Source organism: Epinephelus lanceolatus, chromosome 2 (genome assembly GCF_041903045.1).
Source record: "Epinephelus lanceolatus isolate andai-2023 chromosome 2, ASM4190304v1, whole genome shotgun sequence".
Classification (NCBI taxonomy): domain Eukaryota; kingdom Metazoa; phylum Chordata; class Actinopteri; order Perciformes; family Serranidae; genus Epinephelus; species Epinephelus lanceolatus.
Genome location: NC_135735.1, coordinates 37,611,292 through 37,630,558, shown reverse-complemented (window position 1 = coordinate 37,630,558; position 19,267 = coordinate 37,611,292). Strand labels below are relative to the sequence as shown.

The following is a 19,267-nucleotide window of genomic DNA, read 5'->3' as shown; positions in this document are numbered from 1 at the left end:
ACCAACCGTAATTCTGATGGTGAAAGGGCCACAATCAGCCTACTTAATCTCGAAGCTGTTCTTTAAAACCAAAGAAAGACGATCTGTCTCCTTTCTACTGTACAAAACAAGGGAACGCGATTCATCTTAAAATGGAAATGCACATTAAATTAAATTTGCCTTTGGGGGCAATGAGGACAACCCTTGACTGCGGGTTTTTTTCCGTTATTACAGAAAAGGTGCTTGTACTCTGTCAAAAGAGCCAGTCTCATAAACCTATCGTGACCTGAAAGAACAAACCCAAGACATCAAATTTTAAAGAATTAGCATCACAATGGGCTAAATGTCCCCCTTGTTGTAAAAGCCCAGTAAAACGGGCTTGCAATTTCAGTGGTGATGATAAACTGGGAGAGGCAGATAGCAGGAGCACTGTCCGTGAGACAAACCCTCACTGTATGTTCATTAGCATCCCTGAAGGTTCCCATCTGACGATGAGGGAAACAGAGCACTGTGGTCGTTCTGCAAGCATGAGTGCCTTATTAAAGAATGGGCCAGGGAGCCTCAAGTTTGGTGAGTCTGGCCCACGAGCAGCTCACATTAGGGCTCCCACCTGTTTGTCTGGGCACTCATTTGACACAATAGGTCATGAAATGCAATATGGGGTCTGTGCCTCTCTTTCTCACCACACAAAGCCAAGGAGCGGATGAACTGCAAGATAAATGACCTTGACATTTGGATAGTCTCCAGATTGCTGTGCCATAAAAATAAACCATGCAAAGACAATCTCATAAGACCAAAGCACAACTTCAATAGAGAGCAAACAGGAGCAGAGTGAAGAAAAAAAGTGTCTGGTTTTGAGCAGGATGGATATTTCCTAGAAGACTTTGATTGCTCGTCTGTGATAACTGTGAGAGTGTACAGGCCTGAAAAATCCTGCTTCTTGTTTGTACTTACAATCTGGAGGTCTTGTCTTCCAACCAGCTGTGTACACGCTGCAGACAGGCTCCATTTTCCACAGGAAGCGCGATGAGAACCACAGGAAGATAAAACCAGCATGAAATGGCTGGAGGAAAATGACAACGCAAATTAGGGAGAGGCTTATAAAAGAATTACTGTTTTATACGATGAAATACAACTAAAGGCTGTGTTAGGGAAATTAAAGGTGAGACAAAATTACTGTGTCACAAATACAATTATAAGTGAGAGGCATATGACATTCATACTTTAGGGCTTCAACTTGCAGTATGAGTCAGACTAGATATAGATATTTTTTCAACATATGGGCACAACAGATGTATTTTCTTGCAGGAAGTAGGCCTCTGAGCAGGTCCGTCACCTGAGTGTGATTGACAGTGTGGGCAGGTGTGGCAGTGCATCCGGAGAAAGTGAACCGCGGCCGACTAAATGAGGCTCACCATTGTTCTCCGCGGGTCTTTGATCTCCCAGTGGTGGGCCAGAACCTCAGTGGGGAGTCCAGGCCGGGCCCCAGGCTACGGTTTGTATCGACTCAGGAGGGCTGACAGCACAAGACAGAAGATGTGGGAGGGGGCTCCAGCTTCCCAAGATTACCTCCGTGAAGCTTCATCTCAACCTGACCTGCACCCTGAAGGACTGTGGAGGGCAGAAACAGGAGATATTAAACAGAATAAACCCCTCTGATGCTGTTGTTGATGAGTCAAGAAGCACTTTACTTGTTTTCTTTTACTTTATTTTTGCTTTTTCTCCTGACAGACTACAGTGAACACACACACACACACACACACACACACACACACACACACACACACACACACCATATGACCCATCTGAAAGTGCCAACAGTTTTCTCAACCAGGAGTAACGAATTATTCTATCCTCAGTTTTTTCTGAAATGCAAGGCATGTGTTATAAAAAATATTTTTTTCTCATTTAAAATTTTTCCTAGAAAGCCATTTATTTAATTTAGTAATAAATTATTCATATACCCAAACCCATTAAAACAAAAAGTTTACCTTTTTGCCCAGACAAAGCAGAATGCAGTAGATCAACTATTATAAAAATGTTGTGTAAAATAATTCTCAACACAAGTTACACTGAAAACAAATTATGTTATTTTTGCAGCGTGGCAGCTGTGCATACAGCCCTTACTTAAGGCCAGCCCTTTAATGAACATTCAAGTGTACAGTAAGTGGACAGGAGTGGCTTACAGTGAAAGAGAGTAATGTTTCTTTGCTGATGGTTCCCATCCTCTCCAGACACTGCAGCAAAAGCCCATCAAGCCATTTCCCTCAGACTGGCTAAAAAATAACCAGCACAAGCTAAAATAAAAACACTTTAGATAATATGAATGAATCAAAATATTCAGGAGTGTGTTTGCAGGAGGCTGTGAAGATGCAGTGCGTGTACATTTCTCCTATGAGTTTGTTCATAATATAAAGTGTACATAATCTGTGACTGCTGAAAGCACATTCTCAGCTGCAGAGGAGTGGATGAGACTCACAGCACTACAATAAATTGTGACAGTGAACAGGGCAGGCTGGGACAGCCCCGCTTAGTCTGGAGCGATTGTGTTTCAGTGTGTTCGCCCGGCTCTTCCTGTGGTGCTCTGTGTTGTGGAGCAAAAAGCCACTGCTGGGAGCCACAGTGGAAGAGATCAATTGTACACATTCCTGCCACCTGAGATTCAAGTGTTTCTGTAATACTGCACAGCTCAATCGATACTTAAGCGAGGAACCGAGAGGGAAGAGCCCAGTCCATGCTTAGTGTGGTGGGACATACTCACACAGAGATAAAGCGTGTATTTACTCCTGTATATTTCTGTTCCCCACCTGTTAATAGCCCACAGAAAACATGATGCATCATACTTCATATATATATATATATATATATATATATATAGATATATATATATATAGTAATTGTAGTATATTCCTAAACACAACTGTAGTGGTTAGCAATTTTTGTTTTTTTTTATATAATTTTTTTGTTTGTCAATTTTGTGAATCTTAAGTAAGTCGGAATTTTATTTTTCTCTTCTTCTTCCAAATGTTGTAATAATAATAATGATACTTATTAACAAATAAACCATCAGAATTAAGGCCTTGGAAATTATAATAAAAGCAACAACATAAATAATTATAATAGCATTGTCAATAATAATAATATTACATGTATTGTTATTATTATTGTTATAATAATAATAATTATTATTAATGATAATAATGAATTAATATTAATAAAAGCTGAACTTTTCTACAGTCGTAATAATAAGTGGATGTAAAGTGGTAAATATGATCGTAGTATTTGTCATCATTAGCAGCGCAGTATGGATGTGGAGCAGTTTTATTTTTCTTTCTGTCCTTTGAAGGAATCTCTCAGGAAGCCGACGTGCTGCACAAACACAGCTCAGGGGAACAGATGTGACTGTTAAAAAGAAAACAGGCACTGTGGGCAAGGATCATTTAGCCTCGACGTCTTGAAATATAAAACGTAAATATTGGGGATTTGGGCTTTGTGAAGAGGAGGGGAGCGCGCCGAGGATGCTGGACAGAAATTAACAGATCCTGTATTGCAGGATGTGCAACGATGTGTTAAATTAAATGCAGCTGTTGAAATACAAAAGGGGAAAATTTTCAGTTTGAATAAGAAAAAAAAATGCGAGGCAAATGCCTTCAAAGCCGTCACAGGCTTTATCCGGATAACCGTGTGATCGTTTTGACAACTCCTTTTGAGCCTTTGTGGCAAATAATTAGATCGTCGCATTCTTATTGAAACGTAAATTTTCAAATAGGAAAAAAAAACACATAAAAAGCCGACAGCATCCATAACACCTTAATAATGCTGAATTGTGTTTCGCATCCAGACAAAATAACACGTTTCCCCGCTGAGACTTTTTTATTACAATCTGGCGGTAAATAAATGGCAGGAGGGAACCTTTTTCCTTTCTGCGTAAAAAAGCCTCGAATCTACTTGATTCCGAGGATTAGCGATTAACTGGCGATTTCAAGGATTGGCAACGGAAATTATGAGGTTAAAACGGCGATCATCTCAAATTAAAGAGCAGGGAAGCTCACACCATTAATGACTGCATCCAAGCCCCCGTTTGTGCCTCTGCTGCCTGTCAGGGAAACTGAAAAGAGTTCCCCAAGCTGCACCACGGCCCTGCAGCACAAATTACTCCGAGACTTAAAGTTGTTTTATTGTTATTTCTGCTCTTCTCTCACATGATTGTCAAGGTGTGATGTGTGAAAATAATTGTCAGTGATGATGTGATAAATAAAGGAGGGAATAAAAGCACACACACGCACACACACAATGTTTCTTTTGGAAAACTGATGTATTTGATTATTAGAGTAAAGAATTACAGTATCTTAGTTGTTAGTAGGTATTAAAGTGTAGAGAAACTGGACCCATAAAGATCTTCCAACTTTCCAAGAAAGTGCATGTAACAGTCCGAAGGTTGTCAAACCCAATATATATTTATATTTATAAAAACACTATCATTTTGTCCCCTGGCCGTGATGGACTTCTCTTGTGTGAGCTCTATGTACATTTTTTTATTACGAGGGAGTTCGTATGTCCACATCCGAACGTATTTACAGAAGCTTCAACACATAACTTTGCACTTGATGTCAGTGAGGATGCTGGGACATAGCAGCAACGTGGAAATCCAGCTGAGAAACTGAAGGAGAATCCTGCTCATTTGATTGGCTGTCTCAGTTCCAAAAGCCAGGAAATAGGCCAGACCGAATGTTCCCTTCTGTCTTGCTTTCAACAACACCAAAATACGAGCAACGAACAAAAGAGATTGAGGAAAAAAAATATGGAAGTAAACAAAAAAAAAGGTAGAAAGTACAATACACAGAAACAGTAACAACTAAACAAGTTAACACTAAAGAAACTCTTGAAATGTAGCAAACTTCAATGTTTTAAATAAAATAAAGGTAAATAGCAAATGGAAAGAAAGGAACTACTGCATCCTTTAGTCCCTTGCCTGAATTTCATTGTTTTGCTTTTATGAGGGGAGGGGGGGCATGAACACACAGATGTTAGACCATCTACAGAAGATCAGTGTACATTATTTACAGCAAGTCTGTTTGCTTATTACAGGGCTAATGCATCACATGAACATCGACAGTTCGGTTATAGCTACTACAGACAGAAAATAACTTAATGCCAAGGTAAGGTTATCTACCCAGATATTCTAAGTTTCAAAAGCACATTTTAAGCACCCATACATACCCATTCTGGCTTTAAAACAAAAAAAACTAACTGTTAATGCTTCCACTTGGTTTCAAGCAAGGTTATAATCACTAATAAATAAGCTCCTTAAAACTATAACATGTACATTGTACAAAAAAAGCAACTTGTCTTCACACTCATGTTCGTAAAGATTCAATGGCGAGCAAAGCAGTTCAGTTGATTTTGTCCCTGTCTTGTTCTCTTTCATTCTCTTCTTCTGTGTGTCTACATATGTGTACAGTATGCCTTCAGGCATCTTCATGTGTCTGTATCAAACATACACTCTAACTGGTTACAATTTCTTTATTGTCCTCCATGAAGCGTGTGAACCGGAAGTGGGCTCCGTTCTCTGTGTTGGCCATTTTCTCCAAACCAGCAAGAGCAGCGTTGGGCTCCGTGCTGTGGAGCTTGTCTAGGCTGCCGGTCAAGCCACCGATGGGAGAGCTACCCCCGTTTCCCACACCACCTGACATGGGTGGGATGCCTCCATTCTGGATGACAGAGATTTCATTTGTCTTCATTGCCAGGCCGTTTGAGAAGGCTGCAGCGTACTGGTTCCAGAAACTGGCTGGGTCCCCGTTGCTTGCCCTCGATGCCATGTCCTTCTGGAAGATCTCAGGAAACTTGACTGGGTTGGTACCCAGGAAGGCCATTGGCCCATCAACGGAGAGCCTGCGGCCACGTCTGGCAGGAGCACTATTCCACATGTGCGTGCCCATGTGGACCTACGCAGAGAGAGAGGGAGGAGAGAGAAGGGGAATAAAAGGGAGGGAGGAGAGAGACAGAGCAATGAAAGGGATGAAAATTAGTGATGTTTACAAACTTGGCCACAAGAGCTGCACATGAGATGATGCAATGGAAAAAATAACAATAATGCTCGACTCCGAATTAAAATAGCTTCACACCCTGGGTGCAGCAGACCAGTTAGTTGCTTATGCTGTGAGAGGTACCAGCATGGTGTAAACATCTTATTTTGGCAAGACTGATACATGCTGTTTAATCTAAACCTTAATTTGCTCATCTCACAGGGGGACCTCAGGGTTGCGGGTAGAATTGCACTGTCCAGTTTCATTGCTGTGGCCAGGATTGCATGTGACATTTCACCTCTGCCAATACCCTTCCCATGACTAAGAGAATACATTTTTTCCCCTTTTTTTCCCTCTGCTTTATAATCCTTGAAAGATACATTAACATTTTTGTGTTTTAATGTATTTCATATACAAGCTACTGCAAAAAGTCTTTTGTGTGTACTTCAGTGCAGCAACTGTAACTATGAATGCAGATATGTCTGTACAAGACAAGTTTCAACCCCAAAAAATTTTAATAACTACATGCATTCCAAATTCCTCTCCAGGGATTAGGGATTGACGCACTTAAAAATAATCATCCCAAGTTTCACATAATTATGTTCACATAATTCTCCCAAGTTTCTGGAGATCATTGAGCAGGATCCCTTTTTTAATGATTTAGGCCTGTGACAGTGTTCACAGACTCCATTGTGGAAAACTACAGACTGACCTCGCGCACAATGATTGCCTCTGACAATTAATTCTGTGCACTGAATCATTCTTAGCTGATTACAATCTGGAATTCCTACCCAATAATCATATTAGTTGTGTGATTCAGCCTTTCCATCAAGGAGAGCTGTTCCTTTCATTAATTATACAACATTACCACCTCTTGATGCCCACTCCACTGACATGCCGTATAAAACTAAATAGCAGCTCTGGGACTCATTTTTCACAAACATTCTCACGCAAAAACATTTAGGAGAGCAACAGTTTTCTGGATGTTTCGACATTTACCTTGAGGTTTCCTTTGGTGGTGAAAGCCCGACCACAGATAGTGCAAGCAAAGGGTTTCTCCCCTGTGTGGGTTCTCTCGTGGATCTGTAGGGCACTGGAGGAGGAGAAACATTTCCCACAGGCGTTGCAGAAGTGTTGCTTGGGTGTCCTGCGTGGTGGTGCAGCAGAAAGCACTGGGGAAGTGGAGGCAGATGATGTGACCAAGCCAGAGGGCATTTCCTTGTTCTCTGGGTGGAGGCCATGAAGGAAGCCGTTGACCTCTGGTTTGTTAAGAGAGCCTACAGAGAGGAGGGATGGGGTTGGGCTGGAGGACAGGCTGGTGTTTGACGGCTCAAAGAGCTGTGAGGGCAGGTCTCTCATTTGATGGGTTAGCATGTGCTGCTTGAGGTTGCCCTTGGTGGAGAAACCCCTGTTACAGGCCGTGCAAATAAATGGTCGTTCTTTGGTATGGCTTCGATAGTGAATGTCCAAGGCACTCTGACAAGCGAAGGTCTTCCCACAGATGTCACAGGATGTGTTCTTGATGATGCTACGCTCACGGAAGGGGAATAACATGCCCAAGGTGTCTTTTGAGGGATTGACAGATGTCAGGTCCAGGGCTCCAATGTTGGAAGGGTGAGAGTGCAGGAGGCTTGCAGTGGTGTGCTCCAAGGAAAAGGCCCTCTGGTGCCTTTCTTCGAGGCTGGGGGATTTGCGTGGTTGTGGCTGCATGCTGGTGGGCGATGGCGCCTGCATGGAGGAGGTAGATTCTGACACAGCTGGACTCCCGGCGCTTTGGCTTTCAACATCCCCTCCAAGAGATGAGGAGTCATTGGTGAGGCAATCCCCCTCAACTAAGCCATTTGCCATAACCTTCATTTGGCTGATGTGTAGCTCCTCTGTTTCATTATTATGGGCGTTCTCTCGGCCATTTTTCTCTTGCCCTTCCTGGCTCGCTGTTTCAAGGGGAGCTGGGGAGTTACATAAACTGTCATGGGAGGCATCAGCTGACCTGGGTGTGTCTGGCACACTGCTATCCGGGCCCTCCTCCATTCCTTCAATGTCATCAGAGAAGTTGTCAAGATCATCAATGTTTCTCTCATCAAACGAGCCAGTGTCAGAGACCATGGACTCTGGGTAACTCTCTGGCAGAGGGGTGTTGGGGATGTGTCCACCCATGTGCATGCGAATATGTTGCTGTAGAACCACAGCATTAGTGAACTTCTTCTGACAAATAGGGCAGGAGTGTTGAACTCTAAGAGGAGGCATGGCCCTATGGACGCTGTAGTGGGTCTTAAGATTTCCCTTGGTGGTAAAGGCCCTGCCACAGATTTTACACTTAAAGGGCCTTTCCCCAGTGTGGGTGCGATAGTGCATTTTCAGAGCACTCTGGCAGCTCAGCACCCGGTGGCAGATGACACACTCATTTGGATCTGTCACCTTCCTGTCAATGTTCTCCACAAGTTGCTGTAGCTTGGAGGTCTCTGACCCCTGGAGAGGATCCAGGATGCCTCCAAAGGGGAACTTAGCCTTGAACTGATCGGACATAAGAGGCATGAGAGGATTGGTCATCATGGGTGGGCTGTTAGATGTTGTGTAGTCAGCAGTGCTCTCTGAGGCAGAGCTCACATTTGTCATTAAGCCTGAGGATTGGCTGCCTTCTTCAGTTCTCCCATTTGAGGTAGGCAGAGTTGCACCTTCACCCTCTTCAGACACTCCATCGTTACTTTTAGCTGAAGGCTCAGCAGCGCCTGAGACACTCTTTGCAGTGACAGAAGGGCTGGTTATGGCTATTGAATGATCTTCTTTTTTAATGAAATGTGGCAGGCTCGGCATGGTCGGTGGTAGCAACATGCCGACAGAGGAAGTCAGCGTGGGCAAAACTGGTTTGCTGTCCAGCCAGCTGGTGACAGGTTTCTCAGGGGGCATAGACATGCCGTACGGAATGCCGGTGCTTGTTGGTATGTTGTCTAAATGCTCAGGAACAGGGTAGGGGTTCATCTGGATGTGTGGGTATTTTTCTTTATGACGCTGGAAATGCACCTTCAGGTTACCCCGGGTGGAGAAGCGGTTGCCACAGATATTACACTTGTATGGCCTCTCGCCAGTGTGAGAGCGCAGGTGGATTTGCAAGGCACTGTCACTCCCAAACACCTTGCCACAAAACCTGCACTTGTGCTTGAAGAAAGCCTCGTCAGAGCTGCTCTTGTGTTCAAATGAAGTGACATTTGGCGGCTTGCCTTTCCTCTGCTGGGCCAAAGCTGCTAAAGAGTTGAGGTCCTCTACGGTGGTGCCAGCACTGGGCAGAGAGCTGGAGAACATGGGGTTTCCAGGTGGGGGCTGAGGTAGAAGGGGATTCACTGCAGAGCTTAACAAGCTACCCATTCCAAATGCTGGCGTGGATGACTTAGTTAGTGAGGAGTTGCTGAGCTGAGAGTGGAGGCTACTCATATGACTCGGCCTCTTGTCAGAGGACTGGGTACTGACTGTTGATGGCCCCAGTGTGCTAATGCTCTGAGATGTCTCACTGCTGCTTGGGTTGGACTGAGGTAGCTGTGCCGCTGCAGCCAGCTGCTTTAGGCTGCTAATACTGGCTGACTGACTAGCCAGGTTCTGCGCTAGGCCTGCGGCTGCAGCCAGCTGTTGGGAGAGATGTGAGCTGAGTGTGGTCAGTGGGCTGGCAGCAGGCCCCATTGTGCCTGGAGCAGAAGTTGGGGGCACCTGCAGTTCTGGGGACTGGGATGCCAGTAGCAGTATCTGATGGCGAATCTGCTCGATGAGCTGCAGCTGGTGGATCTGTTGCTGTTGTAGGGCTAGAAGCTGCTCCATAAGGGCTGGCACTGCCACCCTGGGCCCCCCAGTGTTACGGGCCTCTTGGGAGAATTGGGCCACAGCCACTTTGGTGCTCTGCAGATTTTCTATTATGACGTTGCTATTGATCATGGAGAAGTTTCCCAGTTCAGTCAGGTTTCTGAGCTGAGGTAAAGGGGCAGAGATAGCTGACGTACCTACTGCAGGGCCAGAGGTGCCCCTGCCACCATGGCTGCTGACTGTGTTGATGGGGCTCCCGCTCTCTGTGTGACTGCCCTCCTCTTCATGACCACTGCTCATTCCGGAAACATCCATGTCCATGGATTCGTCTTTTTCAAGAGTGTTAGGCTCCAAAAGGTCACTGCACTCTGTTTGATCAGTGTTATTAGCTGTGTCATTCATCTGGTCATCGGGATTATGGGGAGGAGAGCCTGGCGAGAAAGTTCCGGTGGGGGAGGCGGGGTTTTCATTCACTATCAGAACTAACTGATTCTTAGTGCAATTCTTCTGGTGTTCCTCAAGATCTGATAGTTCAAAGAACTCAGCACAACATCTGCTACAGACGTGGGCGTCTGACTCCTTGCAGGGGGGGTCCTCTGAGCAAAGTTCTGTGTCCCCTGAAAAAGAGGAAACAGAGGATTAGTGATTAGAAATGTTTTGCAGCTGAAGAAGCAGCTTTATCTCCTCAAATTCCATTGTTAATCTTAAGTTAATCAGTTTTACACTTATCCCCTTGATGTGTTCACAAAAACAACGATCGAAAGACAACAATAAGCCAACAGAAATGGGAAAAGGCCTTATTCAATGCAGTGGCCTCTGAAACACGATACGAGGGGATACAAAATCAATAAGAACTACTCAAATATCGCTTAAAAGTGATCTTTGAAGATGTACATCTGGGTTTCATCAGCCAAACCAAAGGTAATCATTTTCTCCAGATAATCCATCAAAATATAGAATAGAGTGAAGTGAGGACATTGGGTCTTAATGAAATTTCATAGAAAGGCATTGATTTCCTATATTCCATGCCCTTCAAAGTCTACTTGTCCACTCGGCGCAAATCAAGCATTTGAAGGACTTATTAGACTTTCAATTTGCTGTCAACTTTGCTCATTTTCAGCGAACTATGGGCATCTTAGACAGGTTATCTATGTCACTAAACTAATTTGTATCCAGTCAGGCAGCAGTCACAGTGAGACATGAACAACAGAGCCTGTGGCATCTGGGTTGTTACGTGCACACACTTAACACAAAAAGCAAAACAACAGAGGAGAAAAAAAGAGTAGAAAGTAAATAGCGACTTATTCAATACATAATATAGGCCGTGGTGAAATGTTCGCCGTTTAATTAAACGAATACAAAATACGCTGAATTTTTGGAACGTTTGTTCCATGATTATGAATAGAGTCTGAACCCAAAACATTTGCAACCATAGAAAAGGCAGTCATTATTACATTCCTTTGGGGTAAAAAAGCAATGGAAAAATCTATTTGTTTAAATAAATGACTTGGTCAAAACTTTGGTGAAGGGCGGTACATCAGAATGCATGCATGAAAAACTTGCCAAAACTGAGAAACTGGATACACCAGTTCACAGAACATGCAATACGGACATAGAAACTTATGTTGTCACTGAGATGAAAATTCACAAGTAATGGCCGCCCTTCAAATGCGCACAGAAACGTGTTTTTGAATTTTCCATTTTGATAAACAGGACGAGTCAGAGAGTGAAAAGGCAAGACGACACCCTGCCCCCAGAGCCACTGCTGTGCTCCAGACTTTCCTGATTCTTTTCCCTCTTTGTCACTCTAAAATCTCGCTGTTTAACATACAAGTTGATTTACAAATTGCATTTCTCTATGAATCCCTTTCATTGTGGCTCTGGCCCCTCAACACTTTCATCAGGGCCAAGAATTCATTTGCAAATGAAACCCAGAGAAGTGCAGCCCTGCCCCACAGAGAGACAGGATGCCTTCCCATTGTTCGCGCAGCATGGGAGCGGCGGGGATCGTCGGCACAGCCTGGCCCTGCTCATCTCAGTCGACTCAAAGCAGATCCTGTTTAATTCAGGGATTATCTCCCTCAATGTTTCTCTGCTCAGAGACATCAGATAACGCAAAGTTGCCATGACAGTAAACCCTGGCCCTCACACCACCAAACCATGCAAACAGGGAAGACTCAACTTTAATGATAACTTTTCATGTTAAATCCCCCCTTCCACCCACCCGCCTACCTACACCCCAAGCACTCATTTTGAAAAAAAAAATGTGTTTGATTCATAGTGTGAGAAGTGTGAGGATTAAATAAACACCTTTTCTCTTTTCTCAGAGCTAACTGTACACAATTAAGTGTGAAGAAAATCCAATTGTTTGTCAGAAGTTTGTTGTCTTTTTAACAACAAACTTCTGAAAGATGCAGAATTAAAAAATAGATAAAATATGTGGAGCTTGCTAAAGTCTGGTCTAGAGTCTAGTAGTGGAGTATCGGAAAAAAATAAACAATGCATACACTATTTGAGACACGATGGCGTTCATCACATATAAATAAATTAAACGTTTCATTCATACACACACTTTAGAAAAGGGCCCAAGTATGTTTCATAGATTAAAATATTTTTTAAAATAAAGACGTTATTTTTTTATGTGGTGCGTTTCAAAAATCCTATGAATCAAAAGATTCTCAATAATACAAATTTTAAAATGCAAATGCAACAAATTACAATAATAAACCATCACTAGGATATTTAATTACAGGAGAAATTAAAGAGATGGTATTTATGCACAACATCATTTGTGCGTTTCTGTTTTTCCAACTAAGGAACTGGTGCAAAGCATCTTCATCAAAATTGTGCAATGCAGCAGTGGACAGTTTCTTCTTCACCAACTCTGTCTCAACTCTGACTCTATCTCAGTGTGGAATATGAGAAAAAATAACACTGCACCTACAGCTGCAAAACTCAAGAATCATATTTTTATCGATGCGAACGCTTACACGCCTACAGATATGTTCAATACCATGATTTACTTTACTTGACGCTGAAAAAAAAAGCATCAAAACTAAATCAATGCATGAGTACAAATCCACTGTCCACATAAGACAAGTATAGCAAACAACACAGATGCTAGCATTAGGCTTAATTCCCCAAATAGAAAGGATTACCTTCCAATTAAAATTAAGATAAAGTCAAGCTGGTGTAAAGATGGAGTCTGTAAAACTTCCACAGAATCTCTATCAAAAGCACAATGTAAGCAGTGCGCAGGGCTAAAGGGCGTCAGAAGAGACAAAGAGCAGAGGACAGAGCCTCAAAGAGACTGACCAAAGTCTGAATATGAGAGACAAGAAAGCGAGGATTAGTCGAAAAAAGTTGACGGAGAGCTTTGAGAGATCCTACATTATTTTTTCGCGGGGGGCCTCTGTGAGCCTCTTGACACTTGTAACTTCAGGAGGGTTTCTGCTCTCATCGTCTCCAGCCCTCAGGACTCATCCCACTGAACACTAGATGGGGTTCCACTAAAGCTGCCGTGGTCCAGGACAAGACTCAAATCTAAGAAGCTCTGCCCTGGTGACATGCTTAAAGCTCAAGGGGAGGGAAAAAGGCAAAGCAAGTCCTTCAGGCTACACCTAGACTCAAACCACATAAACACTGGCAAAATGACAAGCGACTGCTCTCTGTTTGCAGGGAACAACAGTGCAAATTGGGCTGCCCTGCCAATCTCCCCTCTAGGGGGGCAGCTCTGATAGGGCAAAGGGGGATGGCCACAACATTGATAAGGCCTCACGCTCACACACTTAAATGAAAAGCCGAGGCCTTGCTTGGCCGCCTGCAGCTCCGACCAGCGGGGTCAATGGCGAGGTAGAGGGGAACACACTGGGCCCTGAACTCACATCACCTCCACACAGAGGGACACTGGCAAAGGTTAAAACAGCTCAACATCCCACCCTCTGTGGCTCTCACGCCGACCTCCCAGTAACCACGGCCCTCAGCATCCACTGATATTCAGCCACAAATACAAAGACTTTCTGTTCTCACTTCCGACTTCCACAACTCTCCACAAGACACACAGCACGTTTGCTACGAGCACTCGGCTAAACAGACACAAACCTAAAGACAACACATCCATACCTTCATAATAAAACACACAAGGCACTTGCACTCATTTGTGCGATAGCACTGCACAGACTCAAGAAATTTCTGGTTCTGCAGTCTAGGTTTGTGACAAAACTAACTCTTCACTAAGTTTATTAGATTTAAAGGAAAATGCAGAAAAAACAACCCTCAGGAATTAAATAGGGTTTTGCATTAATCATTAACTTCCTAAAAATCACATGAAATGTGTTGCAAATACCTCTTTGCACACATGACTATCTCCTGAAAGAAGCAAGTGTTTATTTCAAATTACCTGCACATGCTTTTCAGGCAGTACTAAAAACAATGTGGCTCTGAGATTATTTACATAGCATATATTCAATTTACAGGCCTTATCCAACAGGTCCAGCCAATGGCTAAAATTATCTAGCATTTTATCTGCATGTTTTATTTATGGCATGTCTGTTTCTGTGCAAAATAAAATAATAAAAATATGAACGTTGAGCAGTGAAATTATATCACACTGCATGACAGGCTAAAAAAAGCTGCTTAATAATTAAATTAATAAATTAAAAAAATAAAATAAAGAAAAATAAATATCTAGTATTTTGGGTTAATGAGTCATTTGATAGGAAAGTCAGAAAGTCGGTCAACAAAAATACACGTTACAACGCAACGTCCTGTTACGAAATTCAGTTGGTATTAACCTTTATCCTGCCATCTTATCACGCCGTAGTTTGGGTGAAGTTTTTCATTTAGTTTTATTTTGTCTTCTCGACTAAAATCTGACTATTTACAATTATTTACAACTTGACTGGACATTGCTGGCCTCTGACACTCTGAATGGCACTTTGTGCAAACTGATTTCACATATTATGGCACAACAGCTCCGTTAAAAGAGAGAATTTCACCCTGTGAGCAAAGAATTATCACAGTTTTATTTTTCACAGCAGGCCAGAGATAATATTCAGCTGCTCTGAAGGTGTAAATGTAAAAAAAAAAAAAAAAAAAAATTTATCAATGTTAATTTTTGTTGAGGAAACTATAAATTCTTTTCTAATAAAATACAAAATGTGTGTATATGTGTCAGAGTGAGTAAGACTTTACTCCTCTGTGCTGCTATTTGAACAAAAAGTGTGGAGACGATGAGTAAACCGGGGGGATATTTCCAGGATGTGTTTCTCTGCGCTCCTCACAGCACTTTGTCCTCCTTTCATCTAACTTTTAGCAATAATGCCCGCTATTGTACAAACAGGCAATGACTTACTGACACTGATTTTCATTAAAAAAAAAAGGGGAAAACATCCCCCGACTTCACAGCGCAGGGCTTAAACACGCGGATGGGGAGATTTGTGTGTCCGGGACCCAGGAAAAAGTTGGAGTCCCGGGCAGAAGCGACAGGGTGGTCCATGTCGAGACACCGAAACTGATCGCTGAGCGCAGGGAAGCTTCGGAGAGGAGCGAAACTAAAGCCGGCTTCTCTTTACAGGAGAGTTTCAAGTGTGGTTTTAAAAACACAATTTAAAGCTGAAGCGGAGAGTGAAAAGTTTTGGAAGTTTGAGCATTCACACGCAGCGCAAAGCTGAAGAGAAACGTGCTTTCCTTGTTATCTTTAACTCCTATCTTGTTTAGTTCAATTTCTATAAAACCGATAATAGATTCTTAATGTGGAAAAAAATACAAAAGTTGTTTTCAGTTCCTCCTTGGAGTGTAGAATAAAGTGAATTTAAGGAAACTCTGAGCATTAGGTTTTCTGGAAATAAAGTGTTTCAGACTTTGATCACCAAGACGATGGGTTTTGCAAAGAAACAAACAAAAAGCAATAGTATAAAGTCCAATCCAAAGTATTAACTTTAACCCACAGATGTGGCCACACACACGATAAAACAGCCCCCAAAAAGTGAGGTATTGAGTGTGCTTGGGTAAAAAGCAGCGATAGGTTACGTGGACTCACCATTGTGCTCCGATAAAGGCAGATGAGGGTCGGATTGGAAGTGTTGCGGCTTCGCTTGTTTCCTCCGCGACATGCTGGCTGGCACATCAGCAGGCAAAGAATAAAAAAATGACTACAAAACCCTTCTCAAAAATTACGTAAATCGAGCCCATCCACCGCGCATGTGCCCCGTTATGATTATCAATAATGCTCTGCGATTAATCATACGGGGGGCTTCTTTGAAAGGCGATTGGCACCTCGCCAGCCCCCCTCCTATTCAAATGAAGTCTCTTTAATCAATTAGCTCCTGATTTGCTGGGGACTCTTGTCTCTCTCTCAGCTCCCACCCAATGAGTTGATCCGTATGGGGAAGAAAGGCTGGGTTTTCCAAACTCCCTTTAGATACGGTTTAACCCCTTCTGTTAGTCAAGTCAAAGCTTATCTTGACTACTACAGGGGAATGTCAGCGTCTCGAGTCAATGCCTGCGACTGTATCTTTCAATCTTTCACATTGATCAAGCAGCGATCACAGTTTTTCCTTGTCTTTTCTCCCCCTCCTGTAGATGTGGACCGACTGGACGCCCGCAACTCAAAGCTCCGCGATCAGCGACCAACTTTCTTCTCTCCACAACTCGGTAGTCCGTCCTCCGCTCTTGCATTTAAGATCGTTGTAATTCAGCTCTTGTTGTGTTGTACACCGACACCTACTCTCTGAAGAGTTTCAATCGAGGCTCCCGGTGCGCTGAAACGCTGTGCCGCGCGAGCATGTTCCGTGCGTAAATGGCACCGGTGCGCGTTCCCAAAAAGTCCACAGTGTGTTCCGACGTCCCAATCAGTTTCATTTGATTATTATTAGTCGAAAAGGGGGGTTACTTACTAACACGTTTTCATCACACACCGCATTCCGCGAATAAACAAACTTTGAGGGCCCGTGCAGCGCTGGGACAAATGCGGAGCCCGGCCCATCGCGGATCTGATTGGTCACCGGGCTATTCAGTCACGCTGCCATTCACCTCCACCTCCTCCCCTCCCTCCTTCTCTCCCTTTCTTTCTCTCTGATTGCGCACAGCGGATCCAAACGCTTTGTGCGCACCGGGATGATCAGTGGGAAAGACAGCGGAGACAAGTCTGTTCATCTGAATAGGGATAAATAAAGCTTTTAATTTCTTCCCTAAACATTTAGTATTTTTTTTAGCGAAAGCCTGCATCACACCCAACTCACGTGGACTCACCTACATTTCACAACATCAATTTAACTATTAGAAAAAAAAACTTGTTTGTCTTTATCGTCGCTCCAGTTGTTTGTTTGTATAGTAAATCCAGTGCAATGATTGCATGATGTCATCATCAAAAGTTGGATGTTTTGAAGATATTTTGTTGCCTTTAATTTCTACAAATGCGACTTTTTTTATTTAAATAAATGCAATAATTAATCAATATAATGCTGCCGGTAACTGTAAAACCAAGGAAACAATGTCTTCATCAACCCTGTAAATAAGTTTTGGACCAATCATATTATTATTATGATTATTATTATTATTATTACTATTATCATGATCGTCCTAAATGATGCACTAACAGGAGTGCGCCTTCAGTGGGGATGTTTTAAGAGGGCAAGAGGTCCCACAGGAGCTCCATGTGAGCGCTGAGTCGAGTAGATTTATTACGTGAAAAAGATAAACGAAGCTCTCAGTCGAGCTGATTTTGAGAAATGAAGATAATAACGTTACTATAGGTGATGCCTCGGATGCCATTATTTTTCACTGAATATTTAAAGAGCGGCTGCAGGCGAGATGGATCTGGTCCTCTCTTGTGTCAGCTATCTTTTAGTTTCGACTAGCCTTACTATTTACTTATTCATGAAAAAAAGGAAAGAGCAGGGGGAAAATCAACTACTGCTGATGGCTCTGAGTGATCTGCTTTATCACTGCGTTGTGCCAAATGTTTCAAGAACATATATATATATATATATATATATATATATATATATATATATGTGTGTGTGTGTGTGTGTGTGTGTGTGTGTGTATGATTTTAAATTTCACACATATTTTTGTAGTATTGATAGATGTCTGAAGTGTCTTAAACGCGGATGATGTGACCAAATCGAAATGTAAGCAGTGACTAAGAAAATCACACAGCAAATGATCATTAATAGGGGAAAAGTGTGTGTGTGTATACTGTATGTGTGTGTGCGCGCCGTTAAAAAGCCCATGCAATTATGTGCACCAAACTTGAAATTGCTGGGAGAGGAAAAAGGGGTCTGCAATATTGTAATGTCCCGGGCGGGAAAATCAATGGGCAGTTAATTGATGTGAGTGTTGGTGTGAGATTGTAAACAGGGTGATTTGCAGCCCAGCCGAGCGGGAGACATTTTAAATGGGATTCACTCAGGACGGTGAGGATACAGTGTTAACAATCATGGGCTGAATGACACACACGGACACAGTTTGGGGACCCAGCACACATAACTCAGTGCCAAATACTCAGAAAGTTTTTTTTAGCTTTCTTTTAAATAATTTGCTGTCATTTAGATGCAAATGATTGGGTGACTTGTTGAGTGTAAAATATTATTTATAATATCAGCAGCAGAGAATTAATTGTAAATGTGGACAGAAGAGAGTCGAATATTCTCACCCAAATCTTCATGATTTAAATAAAAGTTTGCATCACACTAATAATACAGATTCTAAAAATGTAAATCTAAATTAAGTGTGTATTTTCATATAAATTAAATTATTTTGATTTTTAATTAATAGTAATTAAATAACTCCCAATATATAGGAGTTGCTTTTTTGTCCCTGTATAAAAGCGTTTTGTGCAGAGGAGAATGACAGAAGCCTCTGGCGCAAAAAATGTCTGTGCGCAATCAATGCTGTGCGCAACATATGACAGAAGGTCCGGCCCGGGTGCCATCACTCACTATTATCACTGACATCCCATGATTGATCATACAGCTCAGAAACACTGCGCGTTTGACCGCATAATGTGATAGTCAAGGCGGGGAATCTCCCAAACCGGACTTGTTAGTGATCATCAGCCTGTGTATTTGTGCGCAGAGAGACCCCTTTGCTGTGTGACACCGCATTCAACACGTGGTGGGTTCCTATTCACGGTCCTGCTCCCTGCTCGACGCGATGCCTAAAGAATTACAACTAGCTGGATCAGGCCTTCATCTAGGTCAGCTGCACGTGTGTGTGTGTGTGTGTGAGAGATAATGGGAGCCCAAGTGGCAAGACGAGAAAACGGGCAAAACTTACAGAGGTTTAGGGTTTATGAGGGTGCATGGACTCCAGTGTGTTAACAGAAGTGGGGAACCATTTCACTAATTCACAAGACTGTTGGTACTCCTGTCATTATTACACACTATAATCATGGGATAGGTGTGATTTGCATGCTACTAAAACCCTTTAATAAAAAAATACCAAATATAGTTGTGGCATTAAAGTTAAGA

General features: G+C 42.7%; 1 protein-coding gene across 2 annotated transcripts; it reads right to left on the bottom strand.

Moving 5' to 3' along the window:
* Positions 1-4,275: 4,275 nt before the first annotated feature.
* On the bottom strand, positions 4,276-16,738 carry sall1a (spalt-like transcription factor 1a). 2 transcript variants are annotated; one of them, XM_033626578.2, is made up of 3 exons: positions 15,835-16,738; positions 7,005-10,411; positions 4,276-5,924 (listed from the first exon to the last, which is right to left on the bottom strand). In XM_033626578.2, the coding sequence occupies exons 1-3, from the start codon at positions 15,905-15,907 to the stop codon at positions 5,484-5,486; spliced, it is 3,921 nt and encodes a 1,306-aa protein (XP_033482469.2). In that variant the 5' UTR covers positions 15,908-16,738; the 3' UTR covers positions 4,276-5,483. The 2 variants fall into 2 exon arrangements, with proteins under 2 accessions (XP_033482469.2, XP_078017507.1); XM_078161381.1 differs by lacking the exon at positions 15,835-16,738 and adding an exon at positions 13,185-13,406.
* Positions 16,739-19,267: the final 2,529 nt, after the last annotated feature.